Source organism: Tenrec ecaudatus, chromosome X (assembly GCF_050624435.1).
Source record: "Tenrec ecaudatus isolate mTenEca1 chromosome X, mTenEca1.hap1, whole genome shotgun sequence".
In the NCBI taxonomy this organism is placed as follows: domain Eukaryota; kingdom Metazoa; phylum Chordata; class Mammalia; order Afrosoricida; family Tenrecidae; genus Tenrec; species Tenrec ecaudatus.
In genome coordinates, this window is record NC_134548.1 from 22127695 (window position 1) to 22152765 (window position 25071).

Consider the following 25071-nt stretch of genomic DNA (forward strand, 5'->3'; position numbering starts at 1 on the left):
AGAGTGTGGATTCACTTCTTTCTCTCCCCAGCACCTGGTGCACTCTTGTGTAGAGAAATTGTTAACCACCTGGCTGATGGTGGCTCCTGTCAGTCGGGGCTGGGTTTTCAATCACCTCCTAATGCACGGTATCACTAAGTAGCTTTCATCCTTCTGACTGCCTGAATGAGGACCTATGCACACTTGGATTTTCTATATGCTCACACACCAAAAATAAAACAAAGAATATACCTATGTTGTTCTCTTCTGTTTAGATTGACTTCTTCTATAAGAAGGTGGATGATGTGCGGTACCGTAGAGTGGGTTCTGATTCACAGAGACTCCATATGACAGAGTAGAACTGCCCCATAGGCTTTCCTATTTGATTAATTTCAGGCTGCAAAAGATGGTAAACATCTTTAATTTCTTCATCTGTGGCATTAGTGGTTGGTGCATAAATTTGAATAATAATCATAGTAACTTATCTCCCTTGTAGGCATATGGATATGTTCCTATCACTGACAGGATTGTGCTTCAGGGTAGATCTTGAAATGCTCTATTTAATAATAAATATGTCATGTGCAGCATAATAGACCATGTAACTGCCAGATTCAAAATGCCCAGCACCAGGCCACTTCAGCTCACTAATGCCTCACATCTTCAAGTGTTCCATTTCATTTTTTTACAACTTCCCATTTTCCTAGGTTCATATTTCTGATTGGTAATGGATGTGTGTGGCTGTTTTTTTCTCAGTTGGAGTGGTGCCCCATTGACAAATTAAAGTCCCCAAAATTTTACTGCATCTATGTCATTAAGATTGACTGTGCTAAAGAGGCAACTCTTCCTCAGTCATATTTTGAATGTCTTCCTACCTGAGGAGGTCATGTTCAGGAACTATGTCAGACAATGTTCCACTGCTACTCAGAGGATTTTCAATAGATAATTAAAAAAATCATTTTATTGGGGGCTTGTACAACTCTTAGCACAATCAATACATACATCCATTGTTTCAAGCACTTTTGTACATTTGTTGCCCTCATCATTCTCAAAACATTTGTTTGTACTTGAGCCCTTGGTATCAGCTCCACATTTCCCCCCTCCCTCGCTGCTCCCCCCTCACCCATGAACCCTTGATAATTTATAAATTATTATTAGTTTGTCATTTCTTACACCGACTGGCATCTCTCTTCACCCACTTCTCAGCTGTCCACCCCCCAGGGAGGAGGCTATATGTAGATCCTTGTAATCCATTCCCCCTCTCTGCCCCCTCCCTCCCCCTTCCCAGAGAATTTTTTTCAGAAGGTAGTTGCCAGGTCCTATTGCTAGTCTGTCTTAGTCTGAATGCTCTGCTGAAGCCTGTTCACCACCATGACCCTGCTGGTATTTGAAATACTGGTGGCATAACTTCCAGCACCATAGCAGCCTTCAAGGTACCCCAACAGGCACACTTCACGATGGCAGGCCAAAAATATCGGTTAAAAAACCCCAAGTTGTGAAGGGAAAATGAGGAGCTGGTACCAAAGGCTCAAGCTGAAAGCAAATGTTTTGAGAATGATGAGGCCAACAAATGTACAAATGTGCTTGCTACAATGGATGGATGTATGGAGTGTGAAAAGAGTTGTATGAGCTCCCCCAAAAATGATTTACAAAAAAAATGCAAGTTAAGAAAACAGACATAAAAAGATGCACTGATAACTAATAGTCTTTGGAATATAGAAGTTGAAAACAAAGATGAAGGATCAGTAGCTGGAAAATATGACCTTGGTGACCGAAATGATGCCAGGGATCACATGATAGAATTTTACAAAATCAACAACAATTCACTGGAAATACATTTACTCAACAACATAAAAAGTGATTACACATGTGGATCTTGCTAGAAAGAAAACACAGTGATCAAATCAGTGGTGACTGTGGTAGTTACATAATCTCATGTCAACTTGAGGATATTAAGAGTGAGGGAGTGATGTCTAGCCTGTCAATCAGGTTACAGCCTAATGACTCCTTGTCGGTATGGCTTTCTCATGAGGATTCTGGGAACTTCCTATTTTCCTGAGTGGAGGCGGGACATACTCACTCTGCTTCACTTTCCTGTTAACAAGTCATTTTGAGCCATATTGATGGCAGCCAGAACCCTGAGATGCTCCCACCTCCACTAGATCCACAAGCCTTTTCACCTACCAGCCTGTGACCTCCTGCATTCAGCATCATTGCATGTGCTGCATGAGTCTGAAGAGCAATTTGTAGACTAGTACTGGACATATGGGCTAATATCGGACATATGGACTTAATCTGGACTGGGCTAAGATGTTTTCATAATATACATATAATCATATCTGTCCTGGTTTTGTTTCTCTAGAGATACCTGCCTAACACAGAGACACTCAATATCACCAGTGAGAACAGGACTAGGCATCAACTTTAGACCAGACCATAAATTAGCAATACGTAAGCTCAAATGAAGTTGAAGAACATTAAAACAGGTTCATGAGATCTAAGCTCCAACCTTGAGTAGATCCTACCTGAATTTAGAGACCATCTCAAAAACAGATTTATTCATTGAACACTAATGAGCAAAACCCAGATAAGTTGCGGTATCATTCATGAAGAAAGTATGAGGTCATTAAAATGACAGGAAAGAAAGAAAAGACCAAAATAAATCACAAAAGAGACTCGGAAACGTGCTCTTGAATGTAGAGGAGCGAAAGAAATTGGAAGCAATGAAAGAACTAAACCACAGATTTCAAAGGGTGGTTCCAGCAGATAAAGTAAGATCTGGAGTTAGAAAACCAAAAGGGAAGTACACATGGGACATTTTTCAAGATGAAAGAATTAGGTGTATGTGTGGGGGTGGGGGTGGGGTGGGATTCAATAAGCATCAAAAAGATGATGAATGGAATGCTGAGAATACACTGTACCAACAAGAGCTCGTCAACATTCTACCATTTCAGGAGGTAACATATGTTCAAGAACCAAGATATTGAAGAAAGATGTCTAAACTGTACTGGATGCACTGGCCAAACACAAGATTTCAAGAATTGATGGAATACCAATTGCAATGTTTCAACAAAGGGATCTCAAGCTGAAAGCGCTCACTCATCTTTGCCAAGGCATTGGGAAGACAGTTTTACCTGGCCAATCGACTGGAAGCCATTCCAAATAAATGTAACCCAAGATAAGGTAGAAATGATACAAGAGTATCATGAATATTACATACAAGTAAAATTTTGCTGAATATAATTTTAAAATGGTTGCGACAGTTCATCAATAGAGAACTGCCCAAAATCATGATAAATGGTGAAAAGATTGAAGCTATCAAAGATTTCATCACCCACAATCAACACCCATAGCAGCACAGTCAAGAAATCAAATCACATATTGCATCGGGCAAATCTGCTGCAAAAAGACTTCTTGAAAGTGGGGCCAGGGCGTGGTGCCCCAACAGACTGGACTAGAAAACACTCCTAAAGGCCAACAAACAATCTTTGAACTAACTACAAGCTTTTCTTTCTTGTGTTTTGTTTCGTTCTTTGTCAGTGGTTTGTTGTTGTTTTGCTGTATACTGTTGCTTGGTTTTGCTCTGTCTTGTTTTAGTGCATGTTATTATCTCCGCAGGTCTGTCTAAATAAGATAGGCTGGATGAACTAGCTGGAGGAAAAACAACAGGAACGACAGCTTCGGGGGGACATGGGATAGGGGGAGGTGGGGGTAAGGAAGTGGGGTTAACAAACCCAGGGACAAGGGAACCACAAGGGATCCAAATTGGTGGTGAGGTGGGTGTGGCAGGCCTGGTAGGGAATGATCAAGAGTAAGGTAATGAAGAGGTATAGCTGAAACCCAGATGGGGACAGAGCATGATAGTGGGACAGGAGGAAAGTCAAGGGAAATAGAGGAAAGAGCTGGGAGGCAAAGGGCATTTATAGAGGTCTAGACAAAGACATGCACATATGCATATATATATATATATATGGATGGGGAAATATATCTATGTACCTATATTTATAGGTTTAGTATTAAGGTGGCTGAAGGACCTTGGGCCTCTACTCAACACTCCCTCAATGCATGAATACTTTCTTCTATTAAATTGGCATTCTATGATGCTCACCCTCCCGACATAACCGCTGAAGCCAAAGCGGGTTAACAAGCAAATGTGGTGAAGAAAGCTGATGGTGCCCAGCTATCAAAAGAGATAGTGTCTGGGGTCTTAAAGGCTTGAAGGAAAACAAGCGGCCATCTAGCTCAGAAGCAACAAAGCCCACATGGAAGAAGCACACCAGCCGGTGCGATCACGAGGTGTCGAAGGGATCAGATATAAGGCATCATCAGAACAAAAAGCATTTAAAAATATAATTAATTTAATGGGAAAAAAAGAAGAAAATCTTACCATAGTGAATGAAGGGGGAAGTATAGAGTGGAGACCCAAAGCCCATTTGTCGGCCACTGGAGATCCCCTTGCAGAGGGGTCTAGGGGAGGAGATGAGTCAGTAAGGGTGCGATGTAGCACCGATGAAGAATACAGCTTTCCTCCAGTTCCTAAATGCTTCCTCCCCACCCAACTATCATGATCCGAATTCTACCTTGCAAGTCTGCATAGAGCAGAGGATGTACACTGGTGCAGATAGGAACTGGAGGCACAGGGAATCCAGGGCGGATGATACCTTCAGGACCAGGGGTGTGAGGGGTGATACTGGGAGGGTAGAGGGTGAGTGGGTTGGAAAGAGGGAACCGATTACAAGGATCTACATGTGACCTCCTCCCTGGAGCATGGACAACAGAAAAGGGGGTGAAGGGAGATGTTGGACAGGGCAAGACATGACAAAATAAGAATTTATAAATTATCAAGGGCTCATGAGGGTGGGGAGAGTGGGGAGGGAGGGGGAAAAAAGAGGACCTGATGCAAAGGGCTTAATTGGAGAGCAAATGCTTTGAAAGTGATGAGGGCAAAGAATGTAAAGAGGTGCTTTACACAACTGATGTATGTATGGATTGTGATAAGAGTTGTATGAGTCCCTAATAAAATGTTTTTAAAAAATGCAAAGATGCCATTTGGAAAGCCAAGATGCCCCTCACTCAAACCATGGCCATTTCAATAGCCTTATATGCATGAGAAAATTGGACAATGAATAAGAAGGACTGAAGAAGCAGTGATGCCTTTGAATTACGGTATTGGCAAAGGCTACCCCCATGGACTGCTAGAACAATGACCAAATCTGTGTTGGAAGAAGTATAGTCAGAATGTTCCTTTGATGTGAGGGTGGCAAGGCCTCATTTCACATGCTTTGAACATGTTATTAAGAGGGCCCTGCCTTGGAAGAGGACACAAGACATGGGCTCAGGCAAAGGAACAACTGTGAGGATGGTGCAGAGTCATGTAGTCTTTGGTCCTGTTGTGCACAGGGTCACTGTGAGTCAGAGCAGATTCCATGGCACCCAACAACAACAACAACAATAGTGGAGCTAGCTGGTAAGCATTGGACTAAAATCCCCAAGATCAGCTGTTCAAACTCACCAGCAGCGTTGCAGGAGAAAGACGAGGCTACTTGTTCTCGTAAAGATTTAGTTGGAATTGACTCGGTGGCAGTGGTTAATGGTTCCATCAGCCCACCTTTAAGTTAGCAGTTAAGAGGTGCCCCCCACCCGAGGGCATGCATAAAGTGTTTAACATTAGGTAAGTCAGGGATTAGGGAGAAGTTAATGGACAGAATTTTTAAAATGGAAGAAACTTTTTCATTGATTCCATGCTCAATATGCCTGACTATTATCAATCTGTAAGAAATTGAGGCTGCATTTGGTGCAAGATCCGCGGTAAGATGTCTAATAATAACCTTGGGCAGAATTCCAGATGACCACAGTAAATGTCCAAGGAAGCTCATGCCTGTTTATTTTTACCAGCACAGCACATTACGAGTCCTCACTCTTAAAATGTATTGTGCTCCGAGTGGCTAAATACATAGTGATGCAGGTAAAGGGAGATATTGATGTTTTAAGAAATATAGCCATCTTTTTAAGCACTTTATGAGTCCTTCCAACAGACATAATACACCTTCTGCAAGACAGTAGTCTCTTGGCCCTGCTTCACATTGAAGTAAAGCCCGACATAAACCCCTGCTAGCTTGGCATATTGAGCCAGCCCTTTTTAATTTCCAAGCCCTTCTCACTTGATCCACGCCACATCTTCATGGAAGTAGCTATTGCAAGCTAACATGACAACTTCCTCTGACCCCTTAGAATTTCTAACTTAGCCAAGGTCGTTAACCAAATCCTCCAGCAGACAGCTTCTAGGTTGGCTGAACCTTGTTAGACAAGCATAGGGAGCGCGCAGTGGGCTCAGAGAATTGGGCTGCTAACCAACTGCAAGGTCAGCAGTTCAACACTACCAGCCCTTTCATGGGACAAAAATGAGGCTTTCTCAGAAATCCACAGGGGGCAGGTGTACCCTGTCCTATAGGGTCAATATGAGTCAGAGTCAATTCATTAGCAGCGAGGTTGTGTTTCTGAGTCTGCAGAGTAGGGAAATATGAAAAAACAATCTTTCCCATAAAGAGAACTCATTTCTCAGGAGTTAGTTCTCCAAGGAGGGCTGTGACATCTTACTACCAACTTCTCTTCTTGACAGTCAAGCCCACCAGTCACCTGGCGTTACGTTTAAGCAGGAAAATACTAAAGAACTGAAATTAAGACAAGTATCAAGAATAAACAGTTTCACAATGGAAAGAAGGCTTCTTAGAAATATCGCATTCTCAGTGCCATGGTAAAACCAAAAGGTCAATAAGATTATATTTCCAAAACAGAAGCTCCATCATAAAACATAAACTTTTTTCTGTTATTTTTTCTTCTAATTTCATTATCTTCTATTTTATTCTACTCCTCTGTTATGTTTTCCTCCCGTGAGGAATAGGCAGGTGAAAATACTACATATATACCTTTCAGAAAACTTTCCTCTGAAAATGTGATTCAATCATGTTCTTAGTATCAATATCAATTTGCTACTTAGGGAGATCTAAAATATACATTGCTTTGAAGTCCTGCTTATTTAGGTATTACTGCTTCCCCCTTCATTTCCTCCAGATGTTACAAAGCCCGCTAATTCAATTTAAAGATATCAGAATACTCACCAAGCTAGGCCTGGTAATCCAGATCAAGGACACGGTGCTGACAGGCAAGTTTCTAATCGACATCCATCTGGCAAACTTGGGACTTACTTGCTCTTCTGAAAATTCATTCCTTCTTCCTTTATGCCTCAACTGCCCCAGGTAGCGCACTGTGCCCTTCTCAGACTCTACTGAATTGTTTGCTTATGTATTGGTCTCTTTTGCTGGAATCTCCAAACCAAAAAGCACTTGAGCTCTCAGAGCCCAGGACATGGTAAATTTTCTATCAATGTGGGCTATATTCAACTGTAGCCCAATGGATAGCTTTCACTGTATATCATATTTAGACAAACATGTGTAGATACAGAAGCCCTGTACACACCTTCCTCATATGCCATGCTTATGAAAAGCAGAGTATGTAACAGAAAGGGCATTTGCTACAATTGCTGAGATTAAAAAAAAAACAAACTGTCTTTCTAGATAGTGACGCATATTCACATTCAGAGTTTGGAAGTAAAGCTTTATGGCTGGTGACATGTGGGGCTGCTAAACACAAGGTCAGCAGTTCAAATACACCAGCTGCTCTATAAGAGAAACATGAGGCTTTCTACTTACTGCCATAAAGATTTAGAATCTCGGAAACCCACAAGGTCAGTTTTACTCTGTCCTATAGGGTTACTAAGAGTCGGAATCAACTCCATGGCACCGAGTTTTGAGTGAGGTAAGGTGAAAGTGAATTTGGGGGCCCAATGTGCAACTGCTGCGAATACAATTAGAACCATTTTGGTAACTGCTACCTTTTAAAGATGATATTGCACAGCCCAACAACAATTAAACTTTTTTTCTTGGTGTCCTGGTTTTTAGGCCTGTTCCTGGGGTTACTTGAGGTGCTGATTCAGAAAAATTGCATTAGATAGACCTCATCAGCTCTAGTTTCTTAGATGAGTGTTCCACTATAATTTCAGCTATTAAGTTATACTAATGTATTCATTTATCATCCTAGTTTTGAATATGAGAAGAATTCAGACCCACGAATTACAGGATAAGACCCAAGAAAAGAGTAAGAAATATTTGAAAAAGAATTAGGTAGTAAGGGACTTACAAGGGAAGATGTATTTGGACTCATAGCGGCTACCTGGTTACATATTGTGCTGCCAATCAGCAGGTCAGTGGTTCAAAGCCTTTAAAAGAGTTAAGGGTTTGGAAACACAAAGGGGCAGTTCTTTTCTGTCCTATAGGGTCACTAAGAGTTAGGTTCGATTAACTGGCAGTGGGTTTTCTTTTTGGTCTGGGAGCCTGTGCAATATAGACAGAGACTACAAGCTGGACACTGCAAAGCCAGAACACAGCTGGAAAAGAGTGGAAAAGAAAATGGAAAAGGCACATACATGGAAAGGGTGAGGGCAGTTTAGAGTGTGGAAAAATGTATAAGTAAATATTTTGAATAAGTTTTTCTTCTTCAAATTATACAGTAGAACACATTTTAGTATCTAGAATTAAATGGATAATTCACGTTAAATGTTTGGGAGGTGAGGTTGACTATAAACTTTAAGAAAAAATAAATCATTTTATTGGGGGCTTGTATAACTCTTATCACAGTCCATCCATCCATTGTGTCAAGCACATTTATACATCTGTTACCGTCATCATCCTCAAAACATTTGCTTTCTATTTGAGCCCTTGATATCAGCTCCTCAATTTTCCCCTTTCCCAGGGAACTGCAAGCTTTTTTATAAGAAAAATTCTACCTTTTCTTTTAGGAGTTTCTATGCACAGGTGGAGAAGTTGTGCCATCTTATAACAAATCTGGAACATTTTAATTTTAAGAAAGGAATTTTAACTCCAACAGGCCCATTTGAGGTTTCAGAACATTATGTTTTTCAAAAGCACATTCTTGGGAGCTAATAGAGCTAGCATATCATTCCATAGTTCAATCTCATAGAGCAGTAGTGTACAATGGTTACCACAATCAGTTTCAAAACATTCTCTTCCTTCTTGAACTCCTTGATATCAACTCCCATTTACCTCCCAGGAACCCTTATTCTACTTGCTGTCTCTATAGGCTCATCAATCCTGGGTTTCGTACACCAAAAAAATAGAAAACACATCTACCAAAAATTCAAGAGGGAATTTTCAATGACAAAATACATCTTAGATAAGCCCCAATATGAAACAAACAAACAAAAACACACAGAGAAAATGTGGAAAATCACATCAGGCCCAGGGTGTTTCAGAGGGGAGATCAAGGTTTTAACTGTTTTAAGTCCGGTGTATCATTTTGATCCCCTACAGGCATCGCTCCTATATACTGTGTGCAGTAACCGGTTTCTTCCCACCCCTCCATTCTAGAGGACACTGATTTCCTGTGAAGATCTCACAAATGTATCTTGGGCTTCCACTGTCATCCATAGCCTTCTGAATCTCTTTATACTGTACCAAACACACTACCAGTTAGGTGCTTACGACTCATAGCGACCCTACAAGACAAAATGGGACTTCTCCTGTGGGTCTCTGAGGATGTAAATCTTTATGGGAGCAGAAAGTCTCATCTTTCTCTTTCAGGTGGGCTCGAATAGCTGACCTTGTAGTTAGCAGTTAAACACTGGCATAGACCACTATGCCATCAGGGCTCCTTGTTTATTGTCCGGTAACTCTTATTTCTGGCCCTCTATAAGATAACAAATTGGAACTTCCTACTATTCAGTTCCTAATAAAGGTGAAGTGCTACTTGGGGAAAATTCCAAGTTCATGTAATAGATCTGTGGATCAAAGAACACTATGTGAAGTATAACTTGACCTAAATATTTAGTACAACACAAATTACTTTGAATAACGCCAGGGTGCACTTCCTCTATCTCAGACTAGCTAACACTACCTTAAAATATCTTGGTTTTTCATTGGCAAGCAGAGTGAAGAGTGGTATGTGGCATATGTTCTGTATCTCAAAAACCAGAACTGGTGAAAAACTGGAAAAAATGGCGATATTTTTGGAATCAGCAGGTTAAATATGCCCAGCAACAAATCTAGCCTTGGAGGTACCAAAATGTGATTAGGCTACTGTTATGGAATCCTGTTTTCTCTAAACTCTGAATTCAAATTTGGAAAACAAATGGGAGGAGTCAGGCCTTGGATATGTGTGGCTTGTCATCCCTAAGAGAAACCAAACGCACTCCAATCAGGTCAATTCTGGCAGTAGAACTATTCCTGAGGGTTTTCAAGACTCTTAAGTCTTTATATAATTAAAATCCCTCATCTTTCTCCCAAGGAGCAGCTGGTGGTTTCAAACTGCTGACCTTGTGGTTAGCAGCCCAATTCATATCCACTAACTACACAGGTCCCTCTCAAAACCTGCACGTACTTTCCTTACTAGCTAGACAACTCAGCCTGCTGACTGTGGCTGACCCTCAGTGATCCACTTGTGATTTGGGGCCATATACTTAAGGGCTGGGAAATATATGAAATGTAGAGAATTTGAATGATGAAGATACAATGCTATATGATCAACAGAAAGGACTAGAACCCACCGGCAAAAACGTCGTTTACATTTTCACTTGCCTTTCATCCTTCAGCAACAAATTTGGTAACTGAGTAAATGACGTGTGTAAATCGATCGCAAAGGCAAGTTAGACTCTGAAATGTAAGTGTAAATTTAGAATATATCCAGAGGTGGATTACCCAATAACTAAGGTAAGCATGAGTTTATTAGCATTTACCTTTTAATCTGTAGATCACTAAGCACAAGTAATCCCATGATTTCCTTGCTTTTTGAATAATCTGATGCTGAATATAGCCTTCTAGTGGTCTGATAATCTAGTTTCTTCCTTTCTAAAATGGGTAGGATGTGGGTGATTGGGGGAAGAGGGGAGCATAGCCAGTTTTATATGATTCCTTTGAATTATCATGGAAAGGAACTACACCCCCCAAAACCCTCCAGACTCACTGTCATGGAGTCAATTCTAACTCATAGCCACTCTATAGGACAGGGGAGAATTGCCCTTGTGGAATTTGAGACTGTAACTCTAAGGGGGTAGAAAGCTCATCTTTCTCCCTCAGAGAGGCTGCTGGTTTCAAACTGCTGCCTTTTGGGGTAGCAGACCAACACACAACCACTATGCCACCAGGATTACACACATGTGAGGGAAAAGTTACACACGTTTTTCTTCCCTCGATTTCCTCTGCCCACCTCTCAAGCAAAAAGAACCAAGGAAGAAGTACAAGATGAGAAAGCACAAGACAGAAAGTGAAGGAAAAGAAGTGGATGTAAGCGACTCAACTGGAAGCAGTTGATACAAATCTGAACGTTGGGATTATTTTTTTAAGTATTTTGAGTGCTCTTATGATAGATTTAAATTTTTTATCATGGTAAGATATACGTAGTAAAAATCTGCCATTTCAATAATTCATTGACACTCATGACATTGACCATGTCGTATAACCGTCACCCTCTCCATTTTAAAAAGTTTTCTGTCATTCCACATAGAAACTCAGTACCCCTTCATTTTAAGAGACTTGGGGTGGTCAATTTTTTTTCAGGGCTGAATCGTGACTTATTGATTGGCTCCAAGGAGTCCCTTCATAACAAACTAATGGGCATGGTCTCCCACAAGAATATAGATGTGATAACAAAAAGAATATAGATGTGATGTTGTATTATGTCCTTCAACAAGGAACTTAAGTCCTGGGACCTATTATTGAACTACCCCCAAGGGAAAAAAGCTATTTTAATAAGAAACAGTGAACAAAAGTCCATAGGTTTCTAATGTAACTTCGTTTCCCTGTTTTTTTAAGGAAGGTGTGCTAAGCCTGCCTTTGAACCCTTAACAACCCTTTCAAGAAACAGCCTTCTCATAATGGACAGGCCTACAAATTTGTGAGCCCTCCTTTTAAGGGGTGTCAGAAAATGCCACATCATACCACACACAGTCCTCAAGGCAAAAACGAAAACTACATCCCCAGGCAAGAAAGGAAAAAAACCTAGTTTTAGGGTCAAACTCCACAATCAATCCCAACAGTCTACCTGACAGCTTGCCTTGTTTGAATTCAGAAAAATCGCTAGAGAAATGAAAGGGTGTCTCTTGGATTTAGGGGTTCAAAGAGAGACCTCTCCCAAGTTTCACAAGACTTTGAACACAGAAAGCCCACCACCCTTTGGGTATTTGGGGGTTCCTGGAGGGTACACTTTGAGGTGTGGAGAATTTGCACTTCTACTTAAGGGATCAAGGCCAGTGGCCAGGAAACAGGGCAAATTTAGGAATGCTTCCATTCCTTGAGACCTGGTCCTCCAGTGTGCTGTTCCCACACTTGCATTCTTAAAAGCCTGCAGCCCCTTTCCTAAAGAAATGTGGCTCCTCCAGCACCCCCACCCCCAGCCCGGCTTCCTGAGGGGAAACCCTTCTGGCAGCCTCTGAAGATCCGGACAATTTCTTGAGAAAGCACAGTATTTATAAAGGCAAGAGGGATTGGGCCGGAGGGGGCTCTCAGTTATTTATTTTTACGGTTTCAAATGGATAGAGGAAGTGTTTCCTTCCTAGGTCGTTGTCTTTTGTCCAAACACTGGCAGTAGGCACCCAAATCAGTTGAAGATAGTATCTCTCCGCCCATCCCGTGGGTACGGTTTTGAACTTAACGGGGGACTCTTGCCCAAGCTTTGGGAAGAAACACCCATTTTTAAATCACACTGAAGGATTCCCCCCCACCCCACCCCCCCACCCGCCGCAACAACCCAGACGAACATCCACCCCCTGGAGAAAAGGACGTCTACCCCCACCCCCACCCCCTCCCAAGACACAAAAACAGCCTTTCTCCCCAGCCCCAACATTCACGCTGTGTAAACTGAGACCAGCGGAGGCTAAACCGCCGCGATGGATTAGGCTGTCTCCCCATTCTCATTTACATGAAAATCCCCTAAGCTTCCTTGTCCTCGCTGGCTGCGGGAGCCTAGGGAACTCTTTTGTGCCATAACCACGCATACATTTACACCCTTTGTCTTGACTTACCCGAGGCTGGGGACATGTGTGCTCTATCTCCTCCATGGTTTCTGAGAGATGCTCATTAGAAAGGGATGTTGGGATACCTGTTTCTGACTCAGCATCCGTGGTGAGTACTGGCATGGCCAGCAACGGCTCCCTCCAGCGCTACCCTGGGAGTCTCCTCGCGGACAGGGGGTTTTCTTGGTCAAGAATTTTGGTTTCTTCTGCCCATCCCCCTTTCCTTCTCCCCTTGTTGGATGTTTCCTGGGGGCCGTCAAGAGACTGCCTCCGCTCCCCTGTCTGGCCGGTGGCAAGGCCTCAGTTTATCACTATAACAACCAGCGCGTTCTGGAACGGCGGGTGCGGGATACAGTATCCTCATTTGTTCCGAGCGCGCTGGTTGGCTACTGTCATCATAGTACCACTCCGCCGGGGAGCGGCCGCGCCCCATTGGCTGGCCGGCGGTGCCCACGGGGCCTGAACTTGCTGCTTTTGTTTCTCCTGCCGAATTCGGTTACGAAGGTCTCCGGCCATCCTGGCCAAGGGACGGGGCTGCGCGACCCTGATAAGATAAACCCGCTTCCTGAGGGGCCCAGAAGGGCTCGAGAAAGACTAGAGCAGACTCCCAATTGTGACAGGCCCAGGCCCTTGGCAGGAGGGGAGCGTGTGCTGTCGTCAGAATAGCTGAAGGCGTCAGGGTTTGAGGCCAAACCATGGTGCCCTCAGACGCCGACTGGCCCCGGGGTGGTTCTGAGGGGCTTGACGTGGGTACCCGAGTGTACACCCCAGGGACTCCACGCAATGCTGGCTCTAAGGAGGTCCCTGGGGCCTCTCCTGGGAGGAGGTCAAGTTTGTCTTTGGCAGCCTGTCTCCCACCTCTGGCTGTACTCATCTATTGCTTCCTGCATCAGTCACTTCCTCTTCGACCTATTCTGTTTCCTCTAGGAAGTTTGGTTCTTGCCAGCCCTTCCTGTTAGCCCTCTCCTTCTGTTAGCCAGTCGAGCAGTCATGGTCCCATTAGCTAAGCACCTGCTATCAGCTAAATGCCCCTGGCCATCCCAGAGGGGTACCAAAGACCCAGATGCCCGCAAATCTGACTCATCTAGGGATGCCCACATTAAGAAGGGGGTTGTCAAAATGCGTCCTCAAAGACATGAGCTCACGGGAGTCTTTGCTCTGGAGAAATGTCACGCTTTGAATAATAACCAGGGGAAAAAAACCAGGATGATCGCTAGGACTCATTAAGCACAAGGCACAGTGTTAGAGACTGCACCTACATGTTGTTTAATCTTCCTAAGATCCTGAAGAGATCCTATTATTATCCCCATTTGGCAGGTAAGGAAATTGCAAGGTAAGAGTAATTGCTCAGGGTCTCCTAGCTTGTAAGTGGAGCTGAGGTTTGAAGGATTTTTTTTATCTTTTTGAAGGGGAGTGAAGCCAGCTGAGTACAAAAGGTGTGGTAGCAAAAGCAACTCATTTTTATCCTCTAGGGACCAACAGCATCAACAGCAGCAGCCTCTGCGAACTTGTTCCAAAGGTCACTTATTGGTCCAACCCCAGACCCGATTCAGTGGTCTCCAAGGACCCAGACCGGTCCCTTTTCAGGTGACCCCAGTATCACATATGCAGCTGCAATATGCATTTCTCACAAGTGTTCTAGTGATGCTGGGGTCACCTGAAAAGGGACTGGTTTCTTCCTACCCCATCTTCCCTCCATAAGCACAAAAACACCTGAGGCTATAGAAGTAGCTTGACCAAGTCTAGGAGGAAGTGAGATGTTAATTCTCATCTCAGAATACTCTGTCTTAGAACAGGATGTGTCAAAGTGTTGGCCCTAGAGGAGCAGCCATGGTCCTGGGCACATCTCATCCCCCATCTCACTCTTTTTTTCCCCCCATCTCACTCTTATCTCATTCTTCATTCCACACCAGAAGCTTCTGGATGAGGGAGTGGAGTGCAGGAATCTGTGTGTTAACAAATTCTCCAGGTGCTTCTGACACATGCTAAATAAATTTGGATAAACACTACCTTAGGGCCACTTATCTCCACTATACGGCACCCAGCTCCCTAACCCCTATTGGTTGAGCCACTGAGCTGTCCATCTGGTACCTAATTGGCCCTCTCTAGAACGGGAGACTCACGTGCCTATTTAGCAGCATCCTAATATCTAATTGGCTTCTTGAGAGCCCCTCTTTCTCAAGAACCTGGATCATGCCTTTATCCCTCTGAGCCAGGCTGCTTTCCTTTTTTGTCCCAAAGGGGGCAGGTGCCCCCTCTCTCCTGTCTCATTCACCCAAGATGCTGCCTCTGCATATTTTCATTGTGTCACCCATAAATCAGATCCTTAGTTCTGAGTGCCACCTTGTACTAAGTCCAAGTCACATCTGACACGTATTCATCCCCAATTTTTGAGCCTCTAAAACTAATTTCATTCCCACTAATCCCACTGCAGCCTAGTCTTGGCTTCTCCCCACAGCATGTCTCACAATCTTCATGGCAGAACTAGACTCTTTCAGGCATGTGAGAGGATCCATCGACTCTGAGGCCCAGAGTGTCCATTGCTACTGCATCCTCATTGGGGAACTTCATCTGAATAATATCTAAATGGGTTGTTTTAACTTAGAGATTTGCAATGCAAATGAGAATGACCAGTGAATTCCACACGATAGAATTAAATATTCCACACTCCTCTCAGGTTTATGGGGAGGTGAGGGTGACTATAAAAGGATAGTAGGAGGACATTTATTGGGGTGGTGATAGTATTCTGATATGAAATCATTGTGACAATGGTGACATTGGGAATTTACCTGAAAAGAAACAATCAGAGAAGTACACAAAGATTCATACACAAAGGTGCTTCATTCAGAATTATGTGTAACAAGCAGGAGCCCCGGTGGAATAGTGGGTTGCGAACCACAAGGTCAGCCATTTGAACCCATCAGCTGCTTTGTGGGAGAACGATGAGGCTTTCTGCTCCCGTCAAGACTTACAACATCAGAAACCCACATCGTCAGAAACCCACAGGGGCAGTTCTACTCTGTCCTACAGGGTGGCTAGGAGTCAGGTTCAACGGGGTGTCAGTGAGCTTTATAAAAGGCAGAGAGAGATACAACTTAGAACAATAGGAGGAAGGGTGAAAATTAAAATATACCCAAATAATTAATATAAAATATAGTTCTGGACATGGATTAAGCATTACATTTTTTAAATGAAATTCTAAGGTTATGGGAACACCTTAAGATTTATACTGCCAGGTCAGAAAAAGACAACTATGAATTATGATTTAGAAACAAAGATTCTAATTGTGTCATGTGAATTGTTCGGGCAGGGCTGGCATTGCAGTGGATATGCGTTGGACCGCCTACAATGGTTCAAACCATCCAGTAGCTTCATGACAGAAAGTTCCGGCAGTGTGCTACTTTCAAGATGTTCAGCCTTGCAAATCCCAGGGAGCAGTTGGATTCTGTCCTACAGAGTCAATGTGAGTCAGAAGCCACTCTATGGCGATAGGTATCTGTAATGTGTTGTTGTTAGGTACTGTTGAGTCACTTCTGATTCACAGCAACCCCACGTGACTGAGTAGAACTGCCCTGACGACTTTTCAGGCAGGCCAGCATGTCTTTCTTCTACAGAGTCTCTGAGTGTGTCCAGACCACCACCCTTTGGGTTCGCTGCCTAGAGCTTAACCGTTACGCTACTAAGATGCCCATGTAATACATATTTGCCTAGAAAAAGCGTTGGAGGGAAATATATCAAGAAGTGAACCATGAAGACTTTAAACTGTAGGGCTGGTAGGGGTGGTTTATTTTGCTTTTTAAAAGTACAGAAACAACAAAGCCCACATGGAAGAAGCACACCAGCCTGTGAGATCACGAGGCATCTAAGGGATCAGGTATCAGGCATCCAAGACCAAAAAAATTATAGCATTGTGCATGAGGGGGATTGCGGAGTGGGGACCCGGGGCCCATCTGTGGGCAATTGGACACCCCCTTGCAGAAGGGCCGCGGGGAGGAGATGAACTAGTCAAGGTGCAGTGTAGCAATGATGAAACATACAGTTTTCCTCTAGTTCTTGAATGCTTCCTCTCCCTGACTATCATGATCCCAATTCTACCTTACAAATCCGGCTGGACTGGAGGAGGCACACTGACAGAGATAGGAACTGGAAACACAGGGAATAAAGGACAGATGAACCCTTCAGGGCCAGTGGTGAGAGTGGTGATACCAGGAGAGTGGAGGGAAGGTAAGGGAGAAAGGGGGAACATATTACAAGGATCTACATATAACCTCTTCCCTGGGGGATGGACAGTGGGGAAGTGGGTGTAGGGAGACGTCGGACGGTGTAAGATATGACAAAATAATAATTTATAAATTATCAAGGGTTCATGAGGGAGGGGGAGGAGGGAAGGAGAGGGGGAAACGAGGCGCTGATACTAAGGTCTCAAGTAGAAAGCAAATGTTTTGAGAATGATGAGGGAAACAAATGTACAAAAGTGCTGGACACAATGGATGGATGGATGGATTGTGATCAGAGCTGTACGAACCCCTAAGAAAATGATTTTTTAAAGAGTACTTTCAGCTCTAGAATACATAGTTTTCAATGAGCCCATCTTCTATGATGAGACAAGAGGAACGTGGCACCCACCCCTCCCCTGGCAGGCGCCAAGTGGAATGGTGCAGGGCCCTCAGTCAAAGGAAACAAGAGAGTTGAAACCCAGGAACACAGCAGGGAAAGACCTCTGTCTCCCCAGCCAGAGACCTATCTCCAGTTAGCAGAGGCAGAGGAGATGTGTTGGAAGATGTGTTAAGAAAATTCCCAGGAAACGGAGGGATAGAGCTCATCAGTCTTGTGACCTCTGCATCAGTACTTGAGGTAGTTAGTTTATTGTGCCAACCTGGCCGATAAACACAGGTGGGGTTAATTGAAGGGCGGAGGCATAAATGGCTCAGTCAGTGAGCCTCACCTTTCTAGTTCTCGGGTCTTTTGCTCTTTGATGGTCAGACCAGGGTGCAGCTGCCTTAGCTAGTTCCCTGCTTCAGCTGGCAAGGCTCACTTCCCGCAAGACATCCCTGAGGAGAAGCCACATGGACCTACCCCAATGCAGCCCTGGGTGCTGGAGCAGCCGTATGGAGACCCCTGCCAGCTGAGATGCTTACATGCTGCAGTCCTGTAAGCTTTTCTCCTGTAGTCGGTGTCATTGCATGAGCTTTGTGAGATTGAGGAGGACTTTGTAGATTGGTGTTGGACACATGGGCTAATGTTAGGCTTATGGGCTTGGACAGCACTGGGTTGGGATGCTTTCTTATATAAAACTCTCATATACACGAGTTTCTGTGGATTTGTTTCCCTAGTTTACCAAGATGAACTCAGTACTGTTCCTAACAAATACCATCATTATTATCTCTGCCACTTACCTCTTATGTCCTTAACACTACGAAAACCCATAGAGTGCCATCTAGTTGATTCGGACTCATGGGGACCTTATAAAGTGTTTCCGAGACTGTAAATCTTTATGGCAGCAAATAGCCTCATCTTGCTCCCTCAGAGTGGCTGGTGGATTTCAATGGCCTACCCCACAACGCCAGTAGGCTCCTTTCTGAGCACTACACTAGGCAGCACTTATCAGAGTCTGTGGATGATGCAGATGACTAATGCCCTTGGCTCCTAACCAAAAGTTTCAAGGTTCAACTTCATCTATATGAGCCTTAGAAGAAAGGCCTGGGAATCTACTTCCTAAAATTCAATCATTGAAAATCCGATGTTCTATGCTGAGGCACCTGAGTTCCCTTTGAGTTGAACCAACCAAATGGCCACTGGTAGTTGGGGATCAATGCTTATCTCATGAACGACCTGTAATCCTTACAACACCTAGTCAGACGAATATAATCCCCCTACTCTGAGACAACCAAGCCGTATAGAGATGTCACTTTAGCTTGGAAAAGACCAACAAATGATATGTAGCCCTCACTTTTCCTACAAGTCATCTTCACATCTACAAGACCACATTATTGGAAACACCATTGCTCACAGTCTGCGTGGAAGAACTATCAGGATCTACTTTTAGCAGATCCTGTTTGAACCTTATCAAGCCTGCATCTTACTCTTACCCTTATCAAGCCTGCATCTCTCTGCCGGAGGACTTTCTCTGGCCATTGGAAACCTCTTCCCACCCGTGTCCACCAGTGAGAGAGCCCACACCCCAAAGAGCTCTCAACCAATGACTGAGGAGAGTTAGAGCATGAATGCCTTCAATTGAGATAACTCTGAATTGCATCATCTACCCTGACTCCCAGAGTTCCCCAGTGGGATTAAATGCCAATTGCCCCTACTGGCATTTGCTTGACAGTGCACTCTGTTGGCTGCCTTCCTTTCCTTGTCTCACTTGCCCAGTCCCCGACCCCTGCCTGGCGTGATGGCTAGAGTCATCTCCCAAACACACTTCTTACATGGTCACAGCAGATTTCTTGGGGGAACTCATACCATGACACCCTTCCTTTATATGCCATCAGAAAGGTCTAATACGATTGGTTTCTTATGGTGTCACAATATTTTCCATAGTGGCGCTGTCAGGTAAGTGTTGGACTGCTTACCACAAGGTCAGTGTTCAAACCTACGAGCAGCGCCGAAGGAGCATGATGAGGCCGCGTCTGCTCATTTAAAGATTTACAGCCTCGGAAACCCTATATTGGGGTACTGTTAGTGTGGTTAGAATCAACTCGAAGGCTGTGAGTTTGGCTTTGGTTTTGTATCAAAAGGATAAAAATGAGGCACCAACCCAAAACTTGCTGCCATTGAGTCAATGCCGACTCATAGCAACCTTATAGGACAGGGTAGAACTGCCCCCCTGGGTTTCTGAGACTGGCAGTAGAAAGCCATGACCTTATGGATTGCCGCCCAAGGTGCCACCACTAGGGCACCAGGCCTGCGAAGTGAGTCACAACAACATCTAAATACCTTTTAACCTACTTTGTTGTTGTTAGGTGCTTTCAGATAGATTCCCACTCATAGTGAGCCCGTGTGACAGAGTAGAATCGCCACGCAGGGTGTTCTAGGCTCTGACCGGAACAGACCACCATGCCTTTGTCTGTTCAGCAGAGCTGCAGGGTGCATTCAGCTGCCACCCCTTCTGTTGGCCGCTGAGCGCTTAACCATTGTACCACCAAGGCTGCTCTCAATCTTTCTCTGCCTTCAAAATAGCTTGCCTTTCTCGTCTATGTTCCCATCTTTAACCTAGGCTAGAAATGTTATAGCTGTTGTATAATAATGCTAGGCCAACCCTACTAGAACTCTGAAATCATTTAACTACAATCTGTATGCCCCTACTTGTGCAAGTAAGCTTCCAAAAATAGGTGGAAAAAATGGAGTTAAAAGATCATGGGTGTTTCCCAAGATGTGTTTGAAGCTCCCTTGTATTATATTGCTCTTATACTCTTAATATTTATCAAAAAGGCTGCATGTATATTTCCTCCTTAATTTCATAACTTCTAACTCCACTAGTTCTTCCATGTTCCCTTCTGATTTTTTATTCATTTTTTTTCTCAGTGCCTCTGATTCACTAGCAAGTACTTTGTGACAAAGAAGGGCAGGTGATGGTGGAAAAAACAAGACTAAAGTTGACAGAACTGTTACCGGGAGGAAGCTCACGGTTTCATGCCTCTCCTCTCTCAGTCCTTGTGTTACTCGCTAGAAAGTATTCAGATATGGGACAGTACTCAGACTAGAGTCGGAGAAAAGGCTTTGAACCGAAGGAGTGAGCTTAGTATGGAGGTACTTTGGAGTGAAACATCCAAGGGTCCCAGCTAATCTGAAAGCCAGGGTCTTATCCTGCTAATGGCAGATCTTCCACTGTTGGCTGACTTTCTGGTGGGTCTTCTGCTATTGGCTGGCTTTCTGTAGCATACCTCCCTTTCCAGGTACATGTGCACCAGAGTTCATGCTGTGTCCATGTTTCCAGGTCTGGAAACCAAGGGTCAATTATAAGGGTAGTGGAAACAACCTACCTTCCCCATCCACACCCTTTCACTATCTCAGTCTCATCCATTGGTAAGGAAATGTACCTTATCTACTCTTCACTTCCCTTTTACTGGGGAGGTGTGGGAAATTGAAGAAACCTAGTTAGTGTCTCCATTATTGCTTCCTACAGAATGGTACTTTTTTGTTTGTTTTGTCAACATATGTACAAATGTGCTTGCTACAACTGATGCATGAATTATTATAAGAGCTGTAAGTTCCCCCAATAAAATTACATATGTATATGTATATATATATGTATATATATATATATATATATATATATATATATATATATAAATAAAAGAATGTTACTTTTGTAGCTCAGTTTCAAACCACATCCACAGTTATTCAGATGTGGTTTAAGATCAGGGCCTAAAACTTGACACATTCCAGGAAAAAAATGTTTCACCATATAAACTAATGAAATACAAGCACAAATCCTTTCCGCCGACTCCAAGGAAAAAATGGTAATAAGAACATTTTGCAGCAGAAAGCATTTCAGCCCTCACTTGGTACTTTTATACACTGAAATCTATCATAACAGCACTCTGCGATTGACACATTTTAATACTGAAATTTTTTCAAATGAATAAACAGATCCAGAGGTTAAGTGACTTGGCTAAGGTCACATAGTCAGTCACAGAAGTATCACTTGAACCCAGGTCTCCTGAATTAAAGTTCAGCTCTCGTGTCCACCAAACTGCACTGCCTCCCTCTTTGATAGTTAGATTTGCTTGATTAACAAGGTTGTCGAGATAACTTACGGTTATCTCATCATTCAATATGACCTCATCACCCCTTTTCTACTGAATTCATGTAGCATGAAGCATTCTTCACTTGTATTTATTCAGTTCATTTCATATCTGGGCAACCATGGAATTGGACTCATTGTAAGTTTGAATGTGCTTATCACAGGAAAATGAACACAGGTGCATTGCCAAATGTAGCAGCAGTCAAAAACAAGACTGAGACAGGCCTAGCAAGGCCACTGGAGACAAAATAATGACTAGACATGAAAAGTAGTCTCTGAGCTTCAAAAGTTCTTTTTGGACAGAAAGGGGGGGGGGTGATTGCGGCGTGGGGAAGAAACCTCAAGAAAACAGAATGAAAGTGCTTTATCTTGAGGTGGGTTTTCCTTTTCCTTCTTCCAACTTCAATAATAAACAAAAAAAATTGCCATTCACTCCTTCATTTAGCCAGTACTTGTTGAGTCTAAGACCAGTCTCAAAGCAACTCGGCAGATCAGACATGGAAAACCAACCACCTCTTCCACTGATGAAATACTGCTAATGAAACATCATTTTACATCTTATGCTTAAAAGAAATAAATATTTAACATGTTTCAGAGAGATAGGCAGGAGGGACTCTAATTCTTAGTACCCATAATGGTTGTACCTGTGTTTGCAAAAGTCCTAAAAGAGATGTTTGCTTGGTTTTGTTGTTATTGTGTGTTTAAAAAAATGAGATGTATGGAAACACTGATGGCAAAAGAAGTCACATATATAATATTTTGTTTTGCTGTTAGCAAAACAAGATATGATGGCAGCTTTTTTGCATAAACTAAAATTGCCCTTAGCTGGAATAAATCACTCTTATTGACATTAGCAGCTGTGTAGTCAGTAAAGAATTATTGTTGCTATTACTTGGTGGTATTTATAAACACTTTTATTTTCCAAGTGCTTTACAATCACTTATTGTCTAATTAATATCTAATCATCTGTTTACAAGTAATAATCACACATGTAGCACAGTTTAATCAAAGCTCCCAATGCAGCCATCATCATACTCAAGAATGCTGCGCAAATTTTGGTCCTTCCTTAATGGGACTGGGTCCAGACATTTAGCTGAAACCGATAAAACAACCACCACCCAAAACCAAAAAAACAATTCCTTGCTTGATTTTGGCATAAATTGGAGTTACAAACACATTATTTGAATGTCAGCGATGAACTGAGAATATACATAATCTTTAGCATGGAATGGCTCAACTTGATACGCATTTCAAAGCCATTTTCGTTTATTTAATCCACCAAATGGGGTGACAGCATCTGAGACATGGACGAGGCCAGGCACTGACTGATGTCACAATGGCCACTTTGGTGATTTTCATGAAAACGATCAACTGTGCCAAAAGTGGTTCAGGGACTGTGGAAAGTAAATGATCTAACCAGGTCCAAGTTTAGACCAAGTTATGACCACTAAAAACAAACTGCTGCCTGTCTTAATTATTCAACCCAACAGAATATGCATATTGCTGTTTCCCTTTAGCCTCCCCACGTAGTATTCTATAAGCAGTTATGGGAACCATGAAAGACTTTTAGGGGGAAGGTTATTTTTTAAGCAGAAAACCAGTATGCTGATTTATCTAGACTTGCAGGGGTCCTCAAACTTTTTAAACAGGGGGCCAGTTCACTGTCCCTCAGACTCGTTGGAGGGCTGGACTATAGTTTAAAAAAAAACTATGAACAAATTCCTATGCACACTGCACATATCTTACTTTGAAGTAAAAAAATACACGGGGCAAAAACACCCGGCGGGCTGGATAAATGTCCTCTGCAGGCCGCATGTGGCCCGCGGGCTGTAGTTTGAGGACACCTGATCTAGACGTCCCCTCCTCCCCCACTACGTAGGGTAAATTATCCTACAAGCAGAATTGCTGAGTCAGAGTACTTTTTTAACATAAGGTTTGCAGTGCATGTTTTTTTGATATCCAGGACCAAATCATCCTCCAGAATGATTTAACAAAGTTATGCTTTTTCAGCCCTTCCTAAAAAGTGATATTTTTTGGTTACTGAGCTGCCACAAACCATTTTCTTCCACCAGGCCTTCCCAGCAGATGCAATCTGCCATACTGCAGCAAAGTCTGCAGGGTACTGAGGGCTTCTTCACCTGGGCCTTTTGAGCACAAACAGCCTTGGCAGTGTGGTGGGTTATGTGTTGGGCTGATCGCCTCCATGTCAGCAGTTCAAAAACCACCAGCCCCTTCTAAGGAGAAAGGTAAGGCTTTCTATTCCCATAAAGAGTTACATTCTCAGAAACCCATAGGGGCCATTCTGCCCCATACTATGAGTTGCAGTGGACTCGATGGGCAGTGAGGTGTTGCTTTTGAATGTGAGGCAATGGGTGAACTTGACTGGCAAGTGCCCAACCAAGACCAACTGACGCCAGACTGGAGAAATTACCATAAGTCACATGTAAACTATTATCGCTTTGGGGCTTTATACTAAATGATTTCAAATATTCTGGTCTCTGGAGAGGTTCTTCCTCTTGCAAAAGCTGTGCTTAGAAGCTGTGAATGCTTAAGAAGGATTTGGTTTTAAGCATCTGTATTGGTTTCCTATTGCTGTTCTTAGAAATTACCAGAAACATGAGTGGCTGAAAACAGCTCCAATCTATTCTCTTCCAGTTCTGGGGGTCAGAAGTTGAAAATGGGTCTTATAAGGTTCAAATCAATGTCTTGGTACGACTGCATTCTTGCTGGCAACTTGGCCTTTTCCATAGTCTGCTGACATTACTTGGCTCATGGCCCTCTTTCATCTTCAAAGTCATTCTAACTTCAAGTCTTTGTTCCCAAGTCTCCTTCTTTAACTCTTTCACTTAAAAGGGGCCCTTGTGATTACATAGGGCTCAGTGAATAATCCATAATGATCTATTTTTAAATCTCCTATTTTATCGTATCTGGAAAATTGTTTTTGTCCTATAAAGTAACAAACATATTCATGGGTTCTGGGGGGATTAAGACTTGAACATCTGTGGAGACCCTTATCTACCTACCAAGAGGAATCTTGGTGGCCTAGTGGTTGGGCTGCTAGCCACAAGGTCTGCCGTTCGAAACCACCAGCAGCTCATTGGGAAAAAGATGAGGCTTTCTACTCCCATAGAGTTCCAGTCTCAGAAACCCACAGGGGCAGTTCTACTGTGTTCTGTGGGGTTGCTATGAGTCTGAATCAACTCGATGGCAGTGAGTTTGATGAATTATATATACCTACCACATATTCCTTATGCATTAGCTGGACCTA

The 25071-nt window shown here is 43.1% G+C and overlaps 1 protein-coding gene across 3 annotated transcripts in view; it reads right to left on the reverse strand.

Annotated features, from left to right (window-relative positions):
- The window catches only part of PCYT1B (phosphate cytidylyltransferase 1B, choline), a 146643-nt gene that overhangs the window by 67960 nt on the left and 53612 nt on the right, over positions 1-25071 (reverse strand). Inside the window, exon 1 of one of the 3 annotated variants that reach the window (XM_075538818.1) lies at positions 13144-13401. The exons of 1 other annotated variant lie outside the window; for it this stretch is intronic. In XM_075538818.1, the coding sequence (XP_075394933.1) occupies positions 13144-13161 (18 nt within the window). In that variant the 5' untranslated portion in view covers positions 13162-13401. Of the gene's footprint in view, positions 1-13066; positions 13402-25071 lie in introns of those variants that run through there. One more of the 3 variants, XM_075538816.1, reaches the window with a different exon arrangement.